The following is a 22,660-nucleotide window of genomic DNA, read 5'->3' as shown; positions in this document are numbered from 1 at the left end:
TAATTTTTCCACTTACCCGCACTACTGCAGCAAGTAGAGTCTTCTCTTTCTTTCTTTTTTTTTCTTTTTTCTTTTCAGAGCTGGGGACTGAACCCAGGGCCTTGCAGTTGCCAGGCAAGCGCTCTACCACTGAGCTAAATCCCCAACCCCGAGTCTTCTCTTTCAAACTACAGAAGGCTCCAGATATCCCACCATTTCTGCTTCCATCATTTTCCTGGCTGCAGTTCAATATTTCTGCCATTTTGCTGCTATGGAAGTCCTTTGGTTAGCTGGTACATTGGTCTGTCTTGGATACATATACAGATGTGGAATTTCTAGACCCAAGAGTATGAATATGTCTAAATACATAGATATTCCCAGACGTTTGTACTCCCAAGACATTCCTAATGTTTTCCAGTCTTCTGGCAATGTACCCCATCCCCTTCCTACAGCCTTCCCAGCAATTGGTGCTCTACTGTCATATTAAAACTTGATAGGCATAAAGGCTATGTGTCTTCAACTTAGTCATTTTTATTTTAGTTTTTAATTTATTTAATTATTAAATAAATGTCTGAAAATTGCTTGAAAGTAGCATTAAAGAAGAAGACTTCCTCCTAGACTTTTATTTTTGACACAGTTTCACTGAGAGCTACATCTAGCCATAAAATCATCTCAGGCATATCCAGCCGCCTCCCACTGGCCCCCTAGAGAACTAATTAAATGTCTATCAGTGATAGCTGCTGCCCTTTGCAACAAAAATGATGCATAGTCCCAAAAGGACACGGTTGTCAGGCCTATGGAGCTTCGGTCCAAGATTCAAATTGGTAATCACTTACTAAAGCTAATCAAAGCTTGCATCCATTGGTAAAGAAGCCCAACGAGTGACTCATAGACACCCCAGTAAGTGGAACAACTTATAGTTCATTGAATCAGCCTCTTCTAATGCAGAAGTTGAAGAAGTCCTTTGCATTGTCTATGGGCCATCATACAACGACTTGGGCATCTAAATGATAGTCTTGTCACAAACACCATGCATTGTCAGGACAAAGCAAGGTGTGGACCTCATTTAAGTCCTGGGTAGTCATTCATTCTTTCAGCTTAGGCACATCTCTGGGAAGCCCAGCAACATGTTCGCATTTATGAAATGACCTCGCTCTTCTGGGGGACCAGGAAGTACATTGCTCCTCCATCTCTTTATCTACCCCATCCCCAGCCTTTTATTCTCCTGCACAACTCCAAAGCCTGGTAGTATCAAACAGGTGCCGCTTATGATCAGCACACCTCCACAATCAAAGGACTCTTCTGCAAACGGCACTGAGATTCGTGCAGCCCCATCCTCCCCTGTGTGCCTTGGCTGCACAGTATAATTTCTAGCATTTTCTTTCTGACTCACACAAGTGCTACATTCTTCCTACTCGATCATTTAAAATTAAAAATAATCCAGCATGACCCAAGCTCTTGAGTATTCTCATTTCCTTCTAGTACACTTGATATGAAGCCCGCTTTGCACTTCAGTGGGTTGCCAGAAACACGGCAAACCCTGCCCCGAGTGACAGATAGCACAAGACCCACCATTGGCGACCTCACCTTTTCCAAAATGCAGCTGCCCCTCAAGATGATTTATCACAACTCTAGGCTTTCCTCATGGCAAATGGGCAGAAGAGGAAGATTGAGTGAAGGACCCCAGAAGATGTACAATTTGCAGTCTAGTATTTACAGTATGTTTCCATGGAAATGGAATGCCACAAATAAGAATATTTTTTTGGGTTACAAAATTGCCCAAAATGTGATTCGGAAGGCAGGCTCTTCAGTTCAGTGCATTTAAGGAACTTGGCCTATTCAGTCAGGTGTTTCAAGTCTCTGCTCTGCTTCAGTGTAGCTCTTGGGGCAAGAGAGAGAGAAAAAAATAAATCCTCATGTCAAGAAGTTGAAGATGCTGAGATGGTCCTTAAAACTTTTCAACAAATGTGAAAATGGGAACTTTCTAATTCGACATTCATTAACATTTGCTAGCTCATTGTTAAACACTGAGGTTCTTTCATATAAGGCCCCCTTTAACATGCCACAGGCTACTGCAGAACTCTCTAAATATATGTCAAGATGGGGACTGGAAAGGAGGCTCAGTAACTAAATGCATGTACTGCCCACTCAGAAGACCTGAGCTCGACTGCCAGCTCCCACCTCAGAGGACTTTGAACACTTGTCATTCTGCCACCCTTCCATCCATGGCACCTACACACATGCACACATACACGGAAACACATGCAACCCACACACAAATACACATAACTGCAGTTTAATATACACATAACTAAAAGGAAAAATAATTTAAAATGAGCCTATAAGATCACAGTCAGGAAGGCTGCTTTATTTTAAACATATTTCATTGAAATTGTTATTGAAATTTGTGGCTGAACATTTATTTAATGAGCATGTGGGATTTATTTAACACTGGATAGACTTTTCAGTCATTGGTGACTTAATCTCAAAGTCTCATGTTATCTTAAATGTCAGTTATCAAAAATAAGGAAGAGACAGTTCCATCTACCCAACCATCCAACAATCTTTCAAAAACCACTGGCATTCAATCATTCTTTTTTAAAATGGAGGAGAGTGTGGAATATTTTCCTGATAATGAAGCACATGTATTCCCTTGAAAGACTTTTATTTAAATTTGTTAAAGTTACTTGCATTTGTTAAAGGTTTTACTTGCTTTGCTGGGGATTGCTGTGTGACCCTGTATCTGATGCCATCTCCCTTCACTGTGTGGTGGAAGGAGGAATGCCTCCAGCACACAGAGAGGATAGTTCATCAGGTAGGGGAACCTTAACGTTCACTTGGTTCTACTGAAGAGGAATCATACTGGGAGAAGTGAAGATGGCCAATTGGCACTCCTTTGTTGGCACAGGGCTGTGCCACTATTCTTTGAAATCTTCAGTGGAAACTTGGAAACTCTCCGAGGAGACTCCCATTGTCCTGAGCTCCAAGAGAGACTCATGCTATTGACTCTACCTGGCTTCTCACAGAACATGAAAAAAATCATATAGTTATAGACAAGTAGATCAAAATGAGCTGGGACTTTCTTCTAGGGGAAGGATGTTCTTCTAAGGCACTGCTCACAGGCTTTGTAGGAGAATTTTGGGGATATAGTTGAAGTTGGTCTGTTTGCTTAAGACCTTACAGGATAATAAATGAGAGAAGCTGTCAACAAACAGCAACTAGCATCCGAATCCATCGTCATTCACTGCTTCATGATGGTGTGTCACCAGTAGGAATAAGCAACGTGAGCTTTCAAATCACTGTGATCTTCCCAAACTCTCCCTGGAGATTGCTCATCATTTAACAACATTCCCTCTATTTCTTCTGCTTGTAAAAACACATCAAACAATAAGTGACTCTGGACAGAAGCAATCATAATAAAGCAAAAACAGCTTTATTTTCTTCCTCAGATATTGAATGAACGTCAGACTTAGAATTGAGCAGTTGGTTGGTGTTCAGTTATTATTAAGCCTGTCTTACCTGACTTTATGTTCTTTGAAGGTATAACTTTATGTATTTATATTTTACTGGTTCTAATGCAAAACTTACAAGGGAGAAATCAAGAAATAGGTAGTATGATTGTCATTATATGTGTGTGCACGGAAAATATCACACTAAATGCATTACGAACATAAGGTTCAGGAATGTTTTCTCTTTGTTCCCAACAAGGGTTCTGTTAGAGCCATGATGACTGATAAAGCATGAGTATCCTAACACTGGTACAGTTAGTGACTATTTAAAAAGTGAGACTGCAGTCTGATTTTTCCAAGTGTCCACAGCTAATTAATAATGATTAAAGCACGAAAGGACTGTGTTAAAAGGTTGGTGCCCTGGTTAGGGCTCCCTGAAAACTAGATACAGCCTAGGCACACCTCAGTAGAAAGAACCACAGTCATAGGGGTTGCTTTTATCAGACTGTCCTCTGGCCATGACTGTGAAAGAACATCCTGATTAATGACTGATGGAAAGACCCAGCCCACCACATGTAGCACCAGCCCTGAGACATTGGCCCTAGGCTGTCAGAGAGCTAGCTGAGCGGGAGCCAGGACTGAGCCAGCAAGCACCATCCTGCCATGGTTTCTGGCTCATTTTCTACTTGAGTTCCTGTCGTTAGTTCCCTCTGTGGTAGATTACGACAGGAAAACTTAAAACATGCAAGCCCTTTGCTCCCCACACCACTTTTTGTCCTAGTGTTTTCTGAAAGGAGACCAGAGCAGACGTGAGGTAGCTCAAGAGTCTGAGCAGAGCAGAGTCGGGCTCAGAGCTCTACCAGCAAAGAACCATCTCCACTTTCGCAACCCCAAAGGGGTCCCACAGTGACATGATGCCAGCAATGCCAGACACATGCAGACATTGGGCTTCTGCAAACAGTCAGGCAGGACCTGATCCTGTGGCGGGGATTGCTACCAGGAGAGGCTGGATAATATTACTGCCACCGCTAATGACCATATTGCCAGGATTAGGTTCTGTGCTCCTGTGTCACGGGCTCCAAAGTCAGGTGTAGCTTATATTCTACAAACTTACTTTAATACGTGTACTTAAATGATTTAACCTCCCTTCTAGCCAGCCACCCACTAGAGGTAGTGGGAAGGAAAGGCTAATAGGGCAAAAGAAAATGCGGACCTGTTTAGAAATAGTTCTTCAGGGGCAAATCCAATCCGCATTGTCAGAATATCAGCAGTTCTGTTCACACGGATCAGCAATGGCAGCTCAATCCACTTGCAAACACCATTCATGAATCAGCAGCAACAGCTCGACCCAGAAGAGACTGTGAGGTTCTGCCAACTGGCTGGAGTTCCACAGAGGCAGCAAGAAGCTACCTGAATACCACTAGAAACTCTTTGGTGCGTTTCTCTCTCCAAAGTCATGAGCGGCAAGGCAAACCAATATCAAATAGTGTTGTCCACGGTCTGTCAGGTTTTATTTACATCCTTTCCAAACATCGCATGTTCTCTCAAGCGTCCCCTCTAGCAAAACCTCACATGTCCTTTTTCCAGGTGGCTTCCAGAAAAACACCACATGTCTGTTCTCAGCAAACATCCGTCCATGTATCTGATTCAACCAAAACATCCTTTAATAAGGCAATTTCCAGAATAACATCACATGACACGACTGAGTCCCCAAAGAAACCAGAAATTTCCACTTTAGTCAGAGTCTGATGTGCAGCCCTCTCAAAGGTGTCATAGATGGGGGATGTCCAATCTGGAGAAGTACAGAGAGTCAAGCACCTATGCTGAGAATTGTCCCAGGGCAGCACAGATAACCTCTCCACACTCACCTTCTCCTGTCTGGAGCTTCCAAATGGTCCTTTTCTAGTCTCTTAGACCCTAACATCTAAGGAGTCCTAGAAAACACTTTTCAATCTCAGTTAGCATGTCATCTCGATTCACATATGCAGGTTCTACAAAGAATCTTCAGATACCCTGAGAGTTATAAAAATGTCAAAGAAAAAGACAGAGTGAACATCCTTATCTGAAATGCTTCTCCATTTGTGTAAAATAGCTAAAGTGTGCAGCTTCACTACCCTACACTTTCAGATCACTGGTTGTCACCTTCACCCATGGAATCAGCAGTACTGGGTTTAGTGATCTGGGTGGGGCCTTTAATTTAAAATTACCTAGATTTACATCGTGGGCACAGCATGTACAGTAGTTTATGTTGTGGAGGCCAGAGAAAAATGCTTAAGAGTCAGTTCTCTCCTTCTAGTATGTGGGGCCTGGGGAGAGAACTCAGGTCCACAGGCTTAGCAGCAGAGACCTGTATTCACTGACCATCTCAACAGTCAAGGTCTTTCAAATCTCAAAATCCTTTAGATGAAAAAGGGGGTCAGTTTGGAACGGATACTTATGGGAAAGAGGCCACAGGTATCCTTGTGCAATCACACCACTGCAAGACAAATTTGATTAGCTGTAGTCCATAGAATTTATGAGCACTAAAAAAAAGCCTGCTTGGTGAGATAGTAGACAATAGAGTAGAATTATAACTTTTTTAATTGGCTGCACTTAATCCCCTCTATTATGAAGAGTAATTGGCAATTTCCAGGAGTATCTTGGGCACGTGGGCAAAGCCCATGACAGTGTACATGTGAGGGATGAGAAAGGAGGGATTCCAGATGACATATCTGCGCTTTCTCACCGATGGCAGTGAACGCTCAGGACAATGAAGACCACGTCCCTCTGCACTTCTGTTCTCGATTTGGACACCACAATATAGTGAGCTACCTGCTCCAGAGTGACTTAGAGGTCCAGCCTCACGTCATTAACATCTATGGTGACACTCCTTTGCACCTGTGAGTATGACTTAGCATTTCTCATGTCCGACTCATGTCCTCTTACTTATTAAAGTATCTTCTTACCATCCAGGGCATGCTACAATGGAAATTTTGAAGTTGCCAAGGAAATTGTCCAGGTAACAGGAACTGAAAGTCTGACTAAGGAAAACATCTTCAGCGAGACAGCTTTTCACAGGTAAAGAATATCTCTGCATACTAGCCAGTGAGCTTGGCTGACACCATGCAGCACCCTAAGTTACAAAGCCATAACAAACAGTGGCAGATGTTGCAGTCAGAAAGTGAGCACACAGGTAGGACAGAAGAGAAGCCTGGCTGAGTGCACAAAGGAAAGGTGGAAGCAGGTGCTGCCATCAGCACAGCAAACAGATCTGTCTCCAGATGCTGCTCCTCTGGCTGGAGTCACAGAGACACAAACTGATGTTGCCAAGGCAACAAGCCTATCAACATCTGTAAGCATATTGCTACTCACTCTCTGAAAAGCTGCCATGAGGGGCTGTATGCCCTCTCTGACAAGAATCTCATTACTAGGATTCATCAGCATTAAATTCGACACTTTCTCCCTCACTTTCTTAAACCTTATATGCAAATGTGTCTATCCAAGATATCCATGTGCCAGCTGCAAAAAGCCCGGTTAGGATGGTATTGGGATACCCAGGATGTAGCTCTTTTCTTGGAATTCATAAAATATCTTTCCAGTGAGCTTAGGAAAGGGCTCCACGGATCAGCTGGGACTGGGAAAGATGCACCCAATGGATGAAGCAAGAGGCTCCTGATAACCCAGAGCCACAGCAGCTCCTAAGCTTTCTAGGAGGTCCATGGATAGTGTGTGGATGTGCTCCCTGAACAGGGACAACCTGATGCACATACTCTCTGGTCACAGAAGCCTTGACAGACCCTGGGTCATTTTCCTGGGGATTAATTTCAGACTGTTACCTCGATTTGATAAAAGTTTTATGGACCTGTCCGTACTACACATTTGACTATCTTACACATATCTGCTAGGTTAAATGTGAGCTGACAACACTGGGAACACTTGACTAAATATACTAAGACCTTCATACAAGTCTTTCTTTGCTCCAGATGTTTAATGTGTGATTCTGTTGCCCTTGGTAAGCAGCACTCATGAGAGCCCTGTTACCTCCTCTCAGCTCCTTTTCTCTTCCCCCCTCTTCCTTCTCTCTCTGCCCTTGTCTCTGTCTCTGTGAGTGTGTGTCTCTCTATGTCTCTTATTGACTCTCTGTCTCTCTGTCTCTCTCTCTCTCTCTCTCTCTCTCTCTCTCTCTCTCTCTGTGTGTGTGTGTGTGTGTGTTTGTGTGTGTGTTAGTATCACACACCAGTATCTGGATTGTCCTGGATTAATCAAGTTTGTATCACTTCTAATGGTTCTCATAATAACACATCCTGGGTAATCTAAACAGCAGCAATGCACTGCTTCACACTTTCAGTTCCACAATATCACAATATACTGACAATTTTGGTCTTCTCTACAAATATTCTTTTCAGATTGAAGATGACCACCTTTTCTCTGTTTTCCTGTGTTCAGGCTTCTGCCTGTGTCATCTTTGTCCCAAATTCCATATCCCGTAAAGTCATCAACCATATTGGGTTAGGATCTAATCTAATAACCATGTCATGTTTCCACCATGTCATAGAAGACACTATCTCTAAATAGAGTCTACAGTGAAATCCTAGGACATAGGACTTCTGCAGAGACATGACTCAGCACATAAGAAACCTCTTTCTGACTTTCTGCTTCTGCAGTGCTTGTACCTATGGCAAGAACATTGACCTGGTCAAATTTCTTCTTGATCAGAATGCTGTGAACATTAACCACCGAGGAAGAGATGGGCACACAGGTAAGACTGCTGAGAACATTATGTCTACCCATGACTGTCCTTTCTCAAGAGCAGTGTTGAGAACATCATGCCTACCCATGACTGTCCTTTCTCAAAAGCAATGTTGAGCCAAGAGAGAGCAGCAAGCTCCCAGTGGATGAGATTTTTTTATCAATTAGAATCATTTATAATTAAATGGTAAATGGCAATGTTAAAACTCAGATTGAGTGTTGTTCAGTCCCCCTGTTGTGTTAAAACCTGCATACAATTTTTGCTTCCAGTGTTCCCTCCATCACAATAGGTTGATGTTCATGACATTTCTTTGCCCTTGGTTTGGAGCTCAAGAAAAATACTGGTTGAACTCTTGATTATTATTTTTGTAAAGACAGTATTTGTTCTTGATAGTTATTGCAGAAAGGGAGATGAAAAATTAAAACACACTGAGTAAATGCAGTCCATATGAAAGCTGCCTCTATTGCTGAATATATCTCCCATTTTCTCAAAAATAAAATTAATTTTTCATTACACATCAATTATGGCTTTATATCTCTGGAAGCCATCCTGTTCGTGGGGCAACCCTTTCTGCTTTTCCTCCTTTTGTTCTTTTCCATCACAGGATTGCACTCTGCTTGCTACCATGGCCATATCCGCCTGGTTCAGTTCCTACTTGATAATGGTGCAGATATGAATCTTGTCGCTTGTGATCCCAGCAGGTCTAGTGGTGAAAAAGATGAGCAGACATGTTTGATGTGGGCTTACGAGAAAGGTATGTTTTTAATCATCACATCTGTGCAGCAGCACATTGAACCGTGTGCATAGGTTATGTTAATGCGTCAATAACTTCTTTGCTTACATGACATGAGCCCTCCCACTTCCTCTGTAGACTGTGTGTAAAGCTCTGGGGACTTGGATCAAAGAGTGCAGCAGGCCATTATTAGGGAAAGCAACTTTTGGGCTGCAAATGAGCTGATGTATTCTCAGCATCAAGGCTGAAAAAGGACTGGGCTACTGCAATTCTAGGCTCTGGAGAAAAAAGACAGAGCTAGGCGACCATAGCAGAGTGGTTTATTGTTGATTTTTATACCCTAAAGAAAATGTGATCTATGTATGTACATATGTATGTATGTATGTATGTATGTATATGTATTTATGTGTGTATGAATTTATGTACGTATGAATATATAATATATGTGTGTGTTTATGTATGTATGTCTGTATCTGAAAGGTGGAGCATTTGTTCAAACTCTGTTAGGGATTTCTGTGTTATAAAGCAAGGGAGAGATGACACAAAACACACAGATCTCACCTTAAAAGGAATAAGAGAGAGTTTATTCCCAAGCTAAATTGAATAACCGTGGCCCAGAAACACAGATTTAGGTCGTCACAATACCATATCCCAATATGGTAATAGTTTCATGAAGTTTTTGTAGCAATGAAATAAAATAAAGTCATAAACTATGACATGTTTTCAAATACATTGGTGAAAACATCAGATAGACTTCTTATAGCCATGCAAAACATCTCTAAGTCTCCAATGTGATGGGTTGGTGGAAGCCAAAGGACTGTTTGTACACACTAAAAGGGTTTACTAATAGGCATGAGAATTTTATGTCGTGCACAGAGGTGGGCAGTAAATAGCACAAGTTCTATCTTAGAGTGCAGTTGATAGACCCAGTGATGCTCAATTGGAGAAAACGTATTTCCCTTTGCTACTGTGTATCAGTTGAAAATAGCTTCTTGGTTAAGGGTAGAATCCCATGTCCATTTCCTCTTCTAGGTTCTAGGACCCTGCTGTCTGGCTTGAACCTGTGCAGGTCTTGTGTGAGCTTTAATAATCTCTGAATTCACATGTATGTCAATTCTTTGGTGTCTGGAAGACATTGTTTCCTTGGAATCACCCCCCACTTCTGGGTTTTACAATCTTTCTATCCCTGTCACTGGATACATCCCAGAGATGTGAGGCAAGGAGTTTGATAAAAACACTCCATTCTGTACTCAAATCTCTCACTCTGTACATTATCCAGTTTGTGGGTGTGTCTTGATTTCAAACTACTGCATCAAGAAGCTTCTTTGGTGTGCACTGAAAGGCACTGATCCATGTGTACAGCAGTATGTTATCAGAAACTATTTTATTACCATGTCCCTTTAGCAGAATGAGAGTAGTAGGGTTTCCCTGAGCCCACAATCCATCTAGCATCAGATTCCTGGTCATTTAAGCAGTGTCAGGGATGGGTTCCATGTCACAGAATCGGTCTTAGATTAAAAAGTGGTTGGTCGCTCCTATAACATTTGCCCCACTACTGAGTCAATATATCTTGCAGGCAGGCCACATAGTTGTAGGTGGGTAAATTGGTGATCATCTTACTCCTTCAGTAGAGTACCTTAAAACACTATGAGTGCCAGTCAGAAATATGAAGCTTCTAGTTGGGCAATAGCTTGATTCCTCCAAGTTGCATGCCATGCGTCAGTACTGTCTTCAATCATATGGCCTTACCATGCCATGAAAAATAACATAGCCTTATCAATAAGCTGTGATATTGGCCAACAGCTCAACATGATGCTATAACAAGTTTCTGGCACTTGAGGTTTTACTTGTTGGTATGAGATGTGTGTTGGGTGATTTCACTTAGATCTCGTCTATATATGTCGGTAATTTAGAAAGCTTCTACAGTAGTAGGCTCCCATATAATTTTCCTAATGGCCTTTAGCTTTCCTCCCAGATTCCTCCTTTGCACATCTCTTCCATCGCCCTCCCTATTTAATTCTCTATTCCAGTTTCCTCTTTGAACTTTAAGATATTTAAAGTATATATAAAAATAAGTTTCTCATTTTCTTTTAAACGTGAGACCCCTCAAGCATCGCATTGACAAACAAAATTACCCAAGTGGTAGGCTGTCTCAGCTACAATGTTGATCTAGAAGGCTTTGTGCCTGAATAGGGTGAAGTCCATTAATGAAAAGAGAGATGGAGTTTAAAGGATGAAATGTAGAATTACTGTAAGCTTAGAGACAGAGAAACAGAAAAGTATGCAAGCCTGAAGATTGCTAGTGAATAAAAACATGCAGTATTACTTTTATAGAGACAAGTCAGTGAAATAGTGGTGAGACAGCAAAATCTTTGTGTCCTTGCACTCAAGCCCAGAAACACTACTGATAATCTCCTCTAATCCTTTTCCACAAGGAGCGGCCACAGCCTCTTTCTCTGAGTAATGGATGAGTGTTTTGATATATTTCACTTGTCTGATTCCTATTGCCCAACAATTTGCGAGATCAACCCAGCTCTCTGCAGGCAGCTGTAGACACCTCTTCATATCGCTGCTTAGTGAAAGGTTTTGAGGCAGTATCACAACTCATCCTACTTATCCTACTGCCCATAGGCATCTGGACATATTTCAGTTTGGAGCTTTTAGAACTCACCTGTCTCTTGATGGATACGGATGCACTTCCATAAGGTATCAAAGCTTTCTACTTTGTGTTTAAAGCTCTAAGTAGCTCTATCTTTAAGCATCAGTTGGGAATCCCCCACAGTTTACAACTTGGGAGGTCTCCCTGGGTTCCTTTTGCTCTGCACATGACATTTGTCCATGCATTCTCAGACAGCCTTTCCCAAGGGCTCTGAGCTTCAGAGCAGCAGCATTCGCTCAGCATTCATCTCCAGGAAGCAGCTCTGAAGTTGCTGCTGCAGCCAGCTCTTCACAGAGCTCCACTTTACTCGTCTTTAGTTGATTGAGAGTGATAGTCTAACTCTGGCTTTATTTATTTTATTTTTTGTTGAAATCCACTCCTTACAAAACAATGAATCATGGCACTGCTTCCTTACTGAAGGACAGCAGAAACCTGTAGTTCAGTGGCCCTGCCCACTCATCAATCTAGCACTGGTCCTTTCTCTTATCTCTGTCTGTCCAACTAATGCGCCAGGCACCAACATAGAATTCTATAATTACTGTGAACTTTAACAAATTGAATGTTCGTGCCCAGGAGACAGATGGATGGTTTGCATATGTTCTGGGGCAAAGCAAGTCAGGCCGTTGTTGCTACCATTCTCTGACAATGTTTTCATGTGCTCTGGGAAGACTGACACAGCCTTGTTAATACTGTCAGTGGGAAGAAGTTTCTGTTTGTTTTCAACAAAGACATGATGTCTATTGTCCCTTGGAGAGAGAATCACTAAGTTAATTGATGACCATAAAAAAGACTCTTCTATGTGCAGATGAAGAACAAGTTGAGGAAAACAGTAAGGTCCATGCAGAGTTCTCTCTATATAGAACAGAAGAGATTTTGGAATGGCATCATTCTGGTTTAACAGAGACCCTGCCTTATCGAAGGAAAAAGAAGCTAGGCAGGGACTTCCCAGGCAGGGTCTTTCTGTTAGTTAGGGAAGTCTGACCTAGAGTATTTAAGAATATGGTCCAACACAAAATCTTAACTTACTGCACACACTGTGAGAAATTATTTTGTGATGTTTCTGTCACTCAGTTGTATAATTCCCAAGCATGGACTTTGTGGATAACAACATCATGTGGCAATGACAAAACCCTGGGTACCCGTTCTATCTCTTCTGAGGCTACTACTCAAAACAGAACAGCAGTTCATCCTTCTCAATGCCATGTGTGTCTTAACGGTTCTATAGCAGACATTTTAGCTTACCCCAGCTAAATTCACTCCACTATTTTGATATAGTAACTTCAGAAGTGCTCTAATGGTCTAGAGCAGTAATTTGTACTTCTTGATTACACTCTGAATTTTTTACACCCTGGTTTTGTGGGACCATCTATTCACATAAACTTTTTAACACATGTTGACCAAAATTAATCTTGGGAAGATGTTTCCTGCTGACCTCAGTTCTACACTGAGATTTTTTGATTGAGAACAAGCAATGTTTAGCTAGACTGTACCAAGCCCCAATCTTACAGTATGTAGAGTGTTCCACCTCCTATCTCTACAATTCCACCTGAAAGTGAAAGAAAGGATGGCAGTCTCTCTTGGATTCGCTCTGCCCTTTCCCTGTGATGCAAAGGACTTGTATGAATCAATTTTAAATTGCCCTGAAGAAATAGCCAGCAATCTGGTTACTTTCAGATCCTCTGCCCTAAGAAGCGGTATGGAAAACCCATTGTAAAGATCTGCACACAATCCTGCACCATTCATTAAAGATGAAAGTGCTAAGCAAAAAGGTCTCAGGCAATTAGAACTGAACCCGTAGCTCACGGGCTTGTCTGGCGGTTAGATTTGAAAAGGCTACCTTGGAGAAAGGAGAGCACTCTCTTATGTCAGGCTGTTCAGGGTCAGAAAACAACCCAAAGTAGAAACAGAACTACAAACTCCTGATTTGCTTCCGTGCCAACGCCAGTTAAAGTAATTTACAGAAGCTCCTACCCCAGTATTTAATTACCCACAATGCAATATTTATAGACAGCAGAGGTGCGGTAATTCACAGTGACAGGAAGCTGGGGTTGGAGAATTAGGAGTAAGTGAGCAAAACAATAAAACTCGAGGCTCCTGTCCTGAGATATGTGCTTTGTTTATTCATTCTGACAAGGGGAGTGCGATGTGAATTATTTATAGTAAGTGTGCTATCACGTCCTCTCTAACAGAGTAATGAAATCTTGTAGTCATGATTTTCTATAGATTGTAGCCCATAAAATGTAGCTGTGGGATGAAGGGGAGGAGCAATCAAGGTAAGAAGTGGTAGATTCTGGAAACTTTCACTGATGTGTCCTGAAGTCCATAGGTAGCTTCCGTGATGAATTCTCAGCCTGCTGGAGAGAAGGTGTGTGGTTGGCGAGCTTGGGGTAGCATACTAGAGCGCACCTGGAGCAATGGGGAGGGAAAGGAAGAGCTAATAAAAACTTGAGGTGGGATTTTAAACCTGTGTGTATTTCAATACTCACTACTTTTCACATACTTAGTTGCTTTTTCAAATATAAATAACAATACCGACCATCATCTAAGTGGAAAGATTTTATTCTTATCATAAGGAGGTAATAGAGAAGCACATGACAGGTCATGCGACTACTCTTCTTTATTTGTGGCTCAAAGCATACTACTAACAATTAAAACCTCCGACTCACGGTTTAAATATCATTAAAGTAATTCGAAGCTATGATTCTGATCTGCATGGCCATGTGACAATCATGAAACCTTTTTGGACATTATAAACCTCTTGACCTTGGCAGGGCTCTCAGGCCTTGTTAAGGAAGACCTTCACTGAGCTCCCTGCCGATTCCTGAGGACCGCACTAACAGGTGACCCGTCCCTAAGACTTAACTTTCTAAACAGCGCATGAATGTGAGATCAATGTAAGACATCAGCCCCATCAATATGTTCCTACTGTTCATCCCTCATGCATTCTGTTACTTGATGGCACCATACACAGTGTCATTTAATCCAGAAGACACACACACACGTGTGTGTGTGTGTGTGTGTGTGTGTGTGTGTGTGTGTGTGTGTGTCCCCTCTTCCCCTCAGCTTCTCACCCCAGCACACAGGATGATTTGAGTAAAAGTCTCCTCACTGCACTTCAGCATATTTTGAGTCTATCCTTTCCTCTTCATTTTTGCCACCATTTTGTTAGCTTTGCCCCATTATATATCTGACCCGATTCACTTTAACACTTTGTTAACTTATTTTGCCTTCAATATCACTTATGCCTATTTCTTTAGCTATAGTCTAATGGGTGCATTCAAAATGCAAAAGCTTTCAGTGACACACAACCACCTACAGGAAAAAGTCCCTCTTGTTATCATATCCTCCTGCTTCACAACCATTGTGGGTAAGTTACTCTTGTCAGAAGTGTAACGTGTCAACCATTGCCACATTTACTAGGTCACTAGCATTTTCTCAGTGTCCACTCTGTGTCAAGCATGTTCCAAATCTGATATACTGTTCTGTATGAAGATTCAGAGGAGCAGCATCTGTTAATAAAATCTACCTTTTCATTCCTCAACATACCTGGCATTCGGTCTTCCTTTCGAAGGTTTTCCTATGCCTGAACCATCTTCCCCACCAAATTTTACCCCTTAAAATTTTAATTTACATTTAGCCTTCATGAATAAGTATATGAATTCTCTCTAAGTGCTAGCCTTGCCTGCATGCCAACCTCAAAAATGCCAGTCGGACGTTTTGTTTTGCCACCTATACATTCTATCTCTATTTTCCTTTTCACCCTAAATCACCTTATCACTGCTGTCCTGCAAACTTTTGTGTAACAAGTTCTGGAGCTGTTAGACTTTGTCTTCCAGAACCTTTAAATTTAGTGGCTGACTCCAAACAGACATTCAGGGCACACTTGTTGAAATGAAACCAAAGAAGAAGCCATGAACCAGTACAGGGCATCTTGTGAGCAATGTTTTCAGGAATACTAATTATGGCTATTCTGTTGACGCTGAAGCTATGTCTATAAGGAGAACTGACTTAACTGCTGAGTCTCTGTCAATGTTAGCTTTGATTTTCAACTTGACAAAAAAGCAAGTGAAAGGGCAGACAGGTCTCAAAGCAGAGCTGAGTCACGAGAAGAAACAGTGATCTGGGGATTCTTTTCACTATTGGTCTTATGGATAGTGTAGGGTCAAGACCCTCTGCAAGTAACAGAGCTGTGGAAGGGCAAACTTCAGAAGCGACCATCTGACTCCACTCCTTAGAGCTTCTGGGAAATGAGATTTTGTATAAGAACTGTGCAGAGACACTGGACTGAGGGTTACTCACCCATGCCATTGCCGGAAGTTGGGTTCCTCTGAGTTAGTTGCTCTGGGGCAGAGCTGCAGTTGTGCCTTCACTCATCTGGGCAACTGAATCGCAAGAAGTCTGTAAAGCTTCCCTGAATGTGGGGTGAGAGGTGGCTCGATGGGCATGATGCTTGCCACATAAGCATGGTGATTTGCACGCAATTCCCAGAACCCCCTTTAAAATGGCAAGTGGAGTGCTGTGTACCTGCGATTCCAGCACCAGGGGACGAAGACAAGCGGGTCACTAAGGCTTGCTGGCCAGATCAAGAGTGGTGAGCTTACCTGTGAACTGACAGACCTTCCTTGGTGAACCCCAGGTACATGAGCAACCCGGATTTAAAATAACGAGGACAAGAGTGTCTGAGGAATGAGGGCCAGCATTTACCTTTGGTGCCTGTGTGCGCATGTGACACACAAACTCACACACACACACACACACACACACACACACACACAAAACACACACACACACACTTTCCTGAGTCAAATTCTCATGTCTCTTCTAATCTTTGAACAAACTAGGTCTCAATCCCAGACTCTGGGTGGTGTAGCCATCACTACCATTGCTCTGCTGACCTCCATGTCTAGTTCTTGAACTCTCAGACAAGGAGAAGAAGCATTGTCTATTGCCTCTAGGTTGAAATGGTAAGGATGCAGAGATGCTGTGAGAAGGTAAATATTTCTTCCCCAACTATTCAACAGAGTAAAAGTCGAAAGTCAGAACTGCCAACCCGCCTGCTACAGACACTGAAGCTCTGAGCATGCAGACTGCTGTTATAATTGAGCTGGTGACACGGCAACCTGACAATCTGTTTAGGACACTTGAATGTACACACTAAATTCTTAGCTATAGGGGAACATTTTATTTAGTCAGTGGGAGCTCAGTTATATCTGTATGTGTTGGCCTTGAGTGTCTGCCTGTCCCCTGTCAGAGCCTTGGCTTTATGAGACAATTGATGACACTGCAAAGGGAGTGCCTCTGCTTCCCTCCCTGTGACCAGGCTTGGGAGCTTGCCCTGGAGCTTCTGAGGCTCCTTCCTTTCCTGTTGAGGGCTTGTCAGAGCGCTTCCAGCAGCGGAGCCTTTCCTACACTTGTGCCTTCAAAACTGTTAGCAGGAGGAAGGAGATGAGGCAGAGCAGCCCTGCAGAGCAGAAGGGCCCTCTTGGCACCTCCCTGGCAGCCTCTGCCTTAGCAGCAGCCAGAACCCAAGCACTCATTAGGCTCTAGATAAAAATTATTCCAAAGAAAATGCCAGAAAACCTTGCCACCATACTGGCAGGAAATTAAAACTACTCAGAGTAAGTGGAGCCAAGAGAGCTTTTACAATGAGAGGAACACGAAGGGTGTGATCAGCTGCTCTCTCAGGCGGTCAGGATTCATGATGCTGTTGCTGATCCACTGGGCAGCACCCATACTGCACCCTGATCCTCTGAGGAGCACCCATGCTGAACCCTGATTCTTTGGAGGTGATCCACTGGGGGAGCACCCGTACAGGATCCTGATCTACTGTGGGAGCACCTATGCTGCATCCTGATCCACTGAGAGAGCACATAGTCCTATTCACATCAGCAGAGTGAGTTCACAGAGGGGACCAGAGGAATGGGGAGGAGGATGCTGTGAACTAGGTCTTGTGCCTGGGTAAATTCTGGCGTATGTGTCGGGTGAGTGTGTCCTAGGAGAAATAGAAATAATAAAAAAGATTTTTGGTTAGGCTTTCTTGTTTTTATTTTTCTGGATCCAACTATGTAGCAATAAAGTTATTAAAAGAAAGGTTTTCAAATCCCTGCAGGGTCATGGGGTCAAGGTTAAGCTTTCGAAAATGAATTTAGTACAAGACCATTGACAAGATGATTTAATTCTTAAGACATTGTCTTAGTTACTATTCCATTGCTGTGAAGAAACACCATGACAAAGGCAACTTCTAAAGGAAAGCATCTAATTGGAGGCTTGCTTACAATTTCTATAATTATCATGGTAGGAAACGAAGCAGTGGGCCGACTGGCAGGGCAGTGGAGCAGTAGCTGAGGGCTCACATGTGATTGGAAAGTTGCAAGCAAAGGGAGATACTGAATGTGGAAGAAGCCTTTTAAATCTCAAAGCTACTCCTGGTGGCACACCTCCTCCAGCAAGGCCACCTCTACCAATTCTGCTCAAACACTTCCACTAACCAGGGCACAAGCATTCAAATGTAAGCCTACGGGAGCCATTCTCCTTTAAACTATCACAGAATGTTGTTGCCACAGTCCTTCTTGCACCCTGAAGCTAAAAGAATGATGCAGAGAAAGGGACACTTGAGCTGCTGGGCACTGCAGCTCACAAACTACCATCTGCTTGGAGCCATGTGAAGCAAGAAAATGACCCAGGTAATGGGCGGATGCCTGGACTCTGAGCAGACTGCCTTGCCAGGCAAAGGAGAATGAGGCTTAATATTATACAACTGTAAAAGAGAAGTTTGTCCTGTTTTATCTCACTGAGATACTGACCTACAGTGACCTTTAAGTGTGCAGAAGGACAGCAGAAGTTAGGTCACAAGAGTATGAAGATCCGCCTGTTTCCTTTTCCCTGGACCTGGAATTGATGTACTCATGGCTCTTTAGCCAGGTACCTGTAATCTAAACTCAGGTCTCGTGGTGGCAAAGGAAGATCTGTATGGACTGAGCCATCACCTTAACCACACATTGTGTCAGTTAATGTTTATGCCAGTCTTACAAAGATGTATTGTCATTTCTAAGCTAAATACTAAGGGGGACGTCTTCTACCTGTGGAAAGATAAAAATGGACCTTTATCTCATGCCATGAACAAAATGCAACTCAATGTGGGCTCAAGGCACAAAAGTAAGACACAAAGCTATAAAACAACTAGAAGAAAATGTAAGACCTTCTTTGCCTTGGTCTGTGCAGTGCCTTTTGGATAGGTCACTAAACGCACAGATAAAAAATATTGGACAAATATGATGGCAGAAAGTGAAACTTTTTCCCCTGCCAAACCACAGAGTTATATTTTATTCTATACTAATACATAATGTAAATTCATCCACTTAAAAGTAAAAGTCCAACACAGATCGTTTTGACAGGTCAAGATGTCTCAAAGTATAACTACAGCATCTCAAAAATAAATCTTAAACATTTTTCAAGTATTACTAGTAAATTTTTAGTTCTGTCTTTATGTTTTTTATGGTTGATCAGTGAGTTTCTTTCCTTTTCAGGGCTAGAGATAAAGACATTTTTATTTTTGAAATGTGAAAAAATAAAATATAATAAGATGAAGAAAAAAACCTATTATATTAGAGTTGGAAATGGCAACCCAACAGAAAGAAGAGACCCAAGAGAAGGCAAAAGAATCAGAGACCCATTTGTCCTCACAGCCAGGAGAGACTGATAGATATATACCAAGTCAATAGAGCTATCCACACGGAGGATCTGTAAGCTTTATGCTTGCTACATCAGTCTCTATGACCTCATATGTGCCTCGACTACGCGATTCTGAGGGCCTTGTGCTGGTGTCCTCCATGTTCTCTGGCTCTTACAATATTTCTGCCCCATCTTCTGTTGTTTTCACTGACCTCTGAGGAGGAATTTGACTAAGACCTCCAATTTAGGATTTCTCTGTCTGGCTATGTGTCTCTGCATCTCTGCTGTGAGAGGAAGCCCAGTGACAACTGGACAAGGCATTGATCCTCAAGCACAGCAGAGTATCATTAGGAACCATTTTCTTGAAGTTTTTGGAGCAGTAGTATTTGCTTTTACCCCAGGTGTTTACATCCAGACTCTAGTTCTTAGTCACCCAAGCAGTGCCAGGTCAGGTATGAGTTTCTTCTTGTGGTGTGGACCAAGTCAAATCAGACATTGGTTAGTTCCTCACATGCTCTGTGCCACCACTGCCCTATCATATTAGGCAGGCAGGACAGATTTTAGGTCAGAAACTTGTGGCTGAGTGGCTGTCCATGTTTCTCCTTCAGTAGTCTGCAAAGTACCCTCCTTCACCCAAGGGACTAGAATACAGGGGTGAGGGCTCCAAGTAGGCTAGGCACCAGATCTACTTCTCCCTATTCAATGAGTTGTGCAAGTGTTGCCCTCAGCAATGGGGTCCCACTCTCAGTTTGTAGAAATCAATCTTTTGGCTTAGTAACAGCCTGGGTTGTTTGATGATTTCCATGGTATCCTCTTGGCCAACACCTCAATCAGATGTAACACTGTGCCACCATTGGAAGACTTGCATGGCTATAAGAAATGGCCAGTTAAGCTATGTATTCCCCATTACTAAGTAGTCCTCATTGGGATCACATTCACAGATTCCTGAAAGTTCCCATTACTCTAGGTGTCCATGCCACCCCCAAATGCCTCTCTTCTCCACCCCCTCCCCAAGTTTCAGACACTCTCTCATTCCACCATATCTTCCCTCACCTAATTTCCCTTTCCTGTCCCCACATGCCCCCTGTCTGCCCATGAAACATGCTCTATTTCCCCTCCCACGAAAATTACTGTGCCCCATATACACCTCTTTACCTAACCCCTCTAGTCCTGTGGAACTTAAAGCTTCATTTTCACTTACTTAATGGCTAATATCAATTTATAAGTGAATACATAGCACATTTATTTTTTCTGTATCTAGGTTATACCTCACTCAAGATGAATTTTTTTCTAGTTCCATCCATTTGCCTGCAAATTTCAGTATGCTATTTTTAAACAATACTCTATTGTATACATAAATGTACCACATTTTCTTTATCTATTTTTCTGTTGAGGGACAGCTAAGTTGTTTCCAGAGCCACAATAGATATGCTTGAGCAAATATCCTTATGGTAGGATGAAGCAAACTTTGTGTATATGTCCAATAGTGGTATAGCTATTTCTGAAGGTAGATTGGTTGCTAATTTTCTGAGGAACCACCATATTGATTTCCATAGTGGTTCTCCACTGGAAGTTTGCACTACCATCAGCAATGGCGGACGGTTCCCCTTGCTCCATATCCTCATCAGCATGGGCTGTCACTTACATTATTGTTCTTAGCATTTTGAAAGGTATATGATGGATTATCAAAGTAGTTTCAATTTGCAGTTACCTGTAGGCTAAGCATGTTGAACATTTAAGTGTTTCTCAGTCATTTGAGATCCCTCTATGGAGAATCCTCTGTTTCAATCTCTTCCCTGTTTCTAATTGAATTACTTGTGGTTTTTTGTTTTTATTTTTTATTTTGATGTCTAGTTTCTTGAGTTCTTTTTATATTTTGGATGTTAGTCTCGTATCAAGTGTGGAGTCAATAAAAGTCTTTTCCCATTTTGTAGACTGCTGCTTTGTAGGATTGCTGGTGTCCTTTGCCTCGTAGAAGTTTTTTGGGTTTCATGAGGTCCCATTTATTACGTGTTGCTCTTAATGCCAGTGTTATTAGTGGTTCTGTACCAAAAGTTGTCTCCTGTGCCAATGTGTTCAAGGCTATTCCCCACTTTCTCTCAGGTTCAATATTACTAGTTTTATGCTGAAGTTCTTGATCCACTTGGACTCGATAAAATATGGATCTACTTGCATTCTTCTACAGTTAGATATCCCGTTTTAACACTGTGCTTTGTTGAGATGCTTTTTCCATTTGGGTATTTCTGGCTTCTTCATAAAAATCAGGTGTCCATATGATTTGAATCTTCAATTGGATTCCATCAACCAGCGTGTCTACTTTTATGCCAATACCATGCTGCTTTTATTACTATAGCTCTGTTGTACAACTTAAAAAGGGGAATGGTATGTAAAGAATTGTGTTGAAATTTTGATGGGGTTCTCATTGAATTGGTAGGTTAATTTGGTAGGGTGGTCATTTTTACTATGTTAATTCTATGGAATCATGAGCAGGGGAGATCTCCACATCTTCTGATGGAACTTGAAGTTCTATCATGCAAGTCTTTCACTTGCTTGGTTAGAGTAAATACCAAGATATTCTATTTGTGAAAGGTGTTGTTTCCCTGATTTTTTTCTCAGTGTGTTGTCATTTATATGTAGGAGGGCTACTAATATTTTTTGAGTTTGTCTTGTATCCAGCCATTTCTCTGAAAATCTTTATTTGCTGTAGAAGTTCTGTGGTAGAATTTTTAGGGTCATTTATGTACACTATCATATCATGTGCAAATAATGATACTTTGACTTCTTTACTAATTTTTATTTCCTTGATATTCTTCAGTTGTCTTATTGCTCTAGCTAAGACTTCAAGTACTATATTGAATAGTTATGAAGAGAGTGGACAATCTTTTCTTGTTCCTAATTTTAGTGTAGTGGCTTTGAATTTCTCCCCATCTAATTTGACATTGGTTTTAGTCTTACCATAAATAGCCTTTATTATGTTTAGGTATTTTCCTTGTAGCCTTCATCTCTCTATGACTTTTGTCATGAAGGGCTATTCCATTTTGTCAAAAGTCTTCTCTGTATCTAATAAAGGGAAACTCATAAAATTTTTTACTAGTACTAATTTACTGTTTCAAATTTTATACCAGAAATATGATGTTCAATGACTGCTACCATGTCTATATTAAGAATACATATTTTCCTACTAATACAATTAAAATATTTTATTAGTTGGTTATTAAAATAAGTATACCCAGAATTTGGAAAAAAGATATACTGTTTCTTTTCTTTTGGTTTGTAATATGGCATATTACATTTACTGATTTTCATATATTACAACCCCTGTAATCTCTGGAATGAAGCCTTTTTGATCATTATGGAAAAGCACTTTGATGTGTTCTTGGATTTAGTTTGCTCATATGTTGTTGAATATTTTTGCATCTATGTTCATAAGGGAAATTGTG

General features: G+C 41.7%; 1 protein-coding gene across 2 annotated transcripts in view; it reads left to right on the top strand.

The window, feature by feature from the left end:
- Positions 1-22,660, top strand: part of Tnni3k (TNNI3 interacting kinase) — a 267,950-nt gene that overhangs the window by 76,147 nt on the left and 169,143 nt on the right. For both annotated transcript variants that reach the window (NM_181769.1, XM_039102111.2), the window contains 4 exon segments: positions 6,163-6,307; positions 6,381-6,485; positions 8,072-8,166; positions 8,762-8,911. In NM_181769.1, the coding sequence (NP_861434.1) occupies positions 6,163-6,307; positions 6,381-6,485; positions 8,072-8,166; positions 8,762-8,911 (495 nt within the window).

The sequence above is a fragment of the Rattus norvegicus genome, chromosome 2 (assembly GCF_036323735.1).
Source record: "Rattus norvegicus strain BN/NHsdMcwi chromosome 2, GRCr8, whole genome shotgun sequence".
NCBI classification, from domain to species: Eukaryota; Metazoa; Chordata; class Mammalia; order Rodentia; family Muridae; genus Rattus; species Rattus norvegicus.
This window is presented reverse-complemented; position numbering and strand designations above follow the sequence as displayed.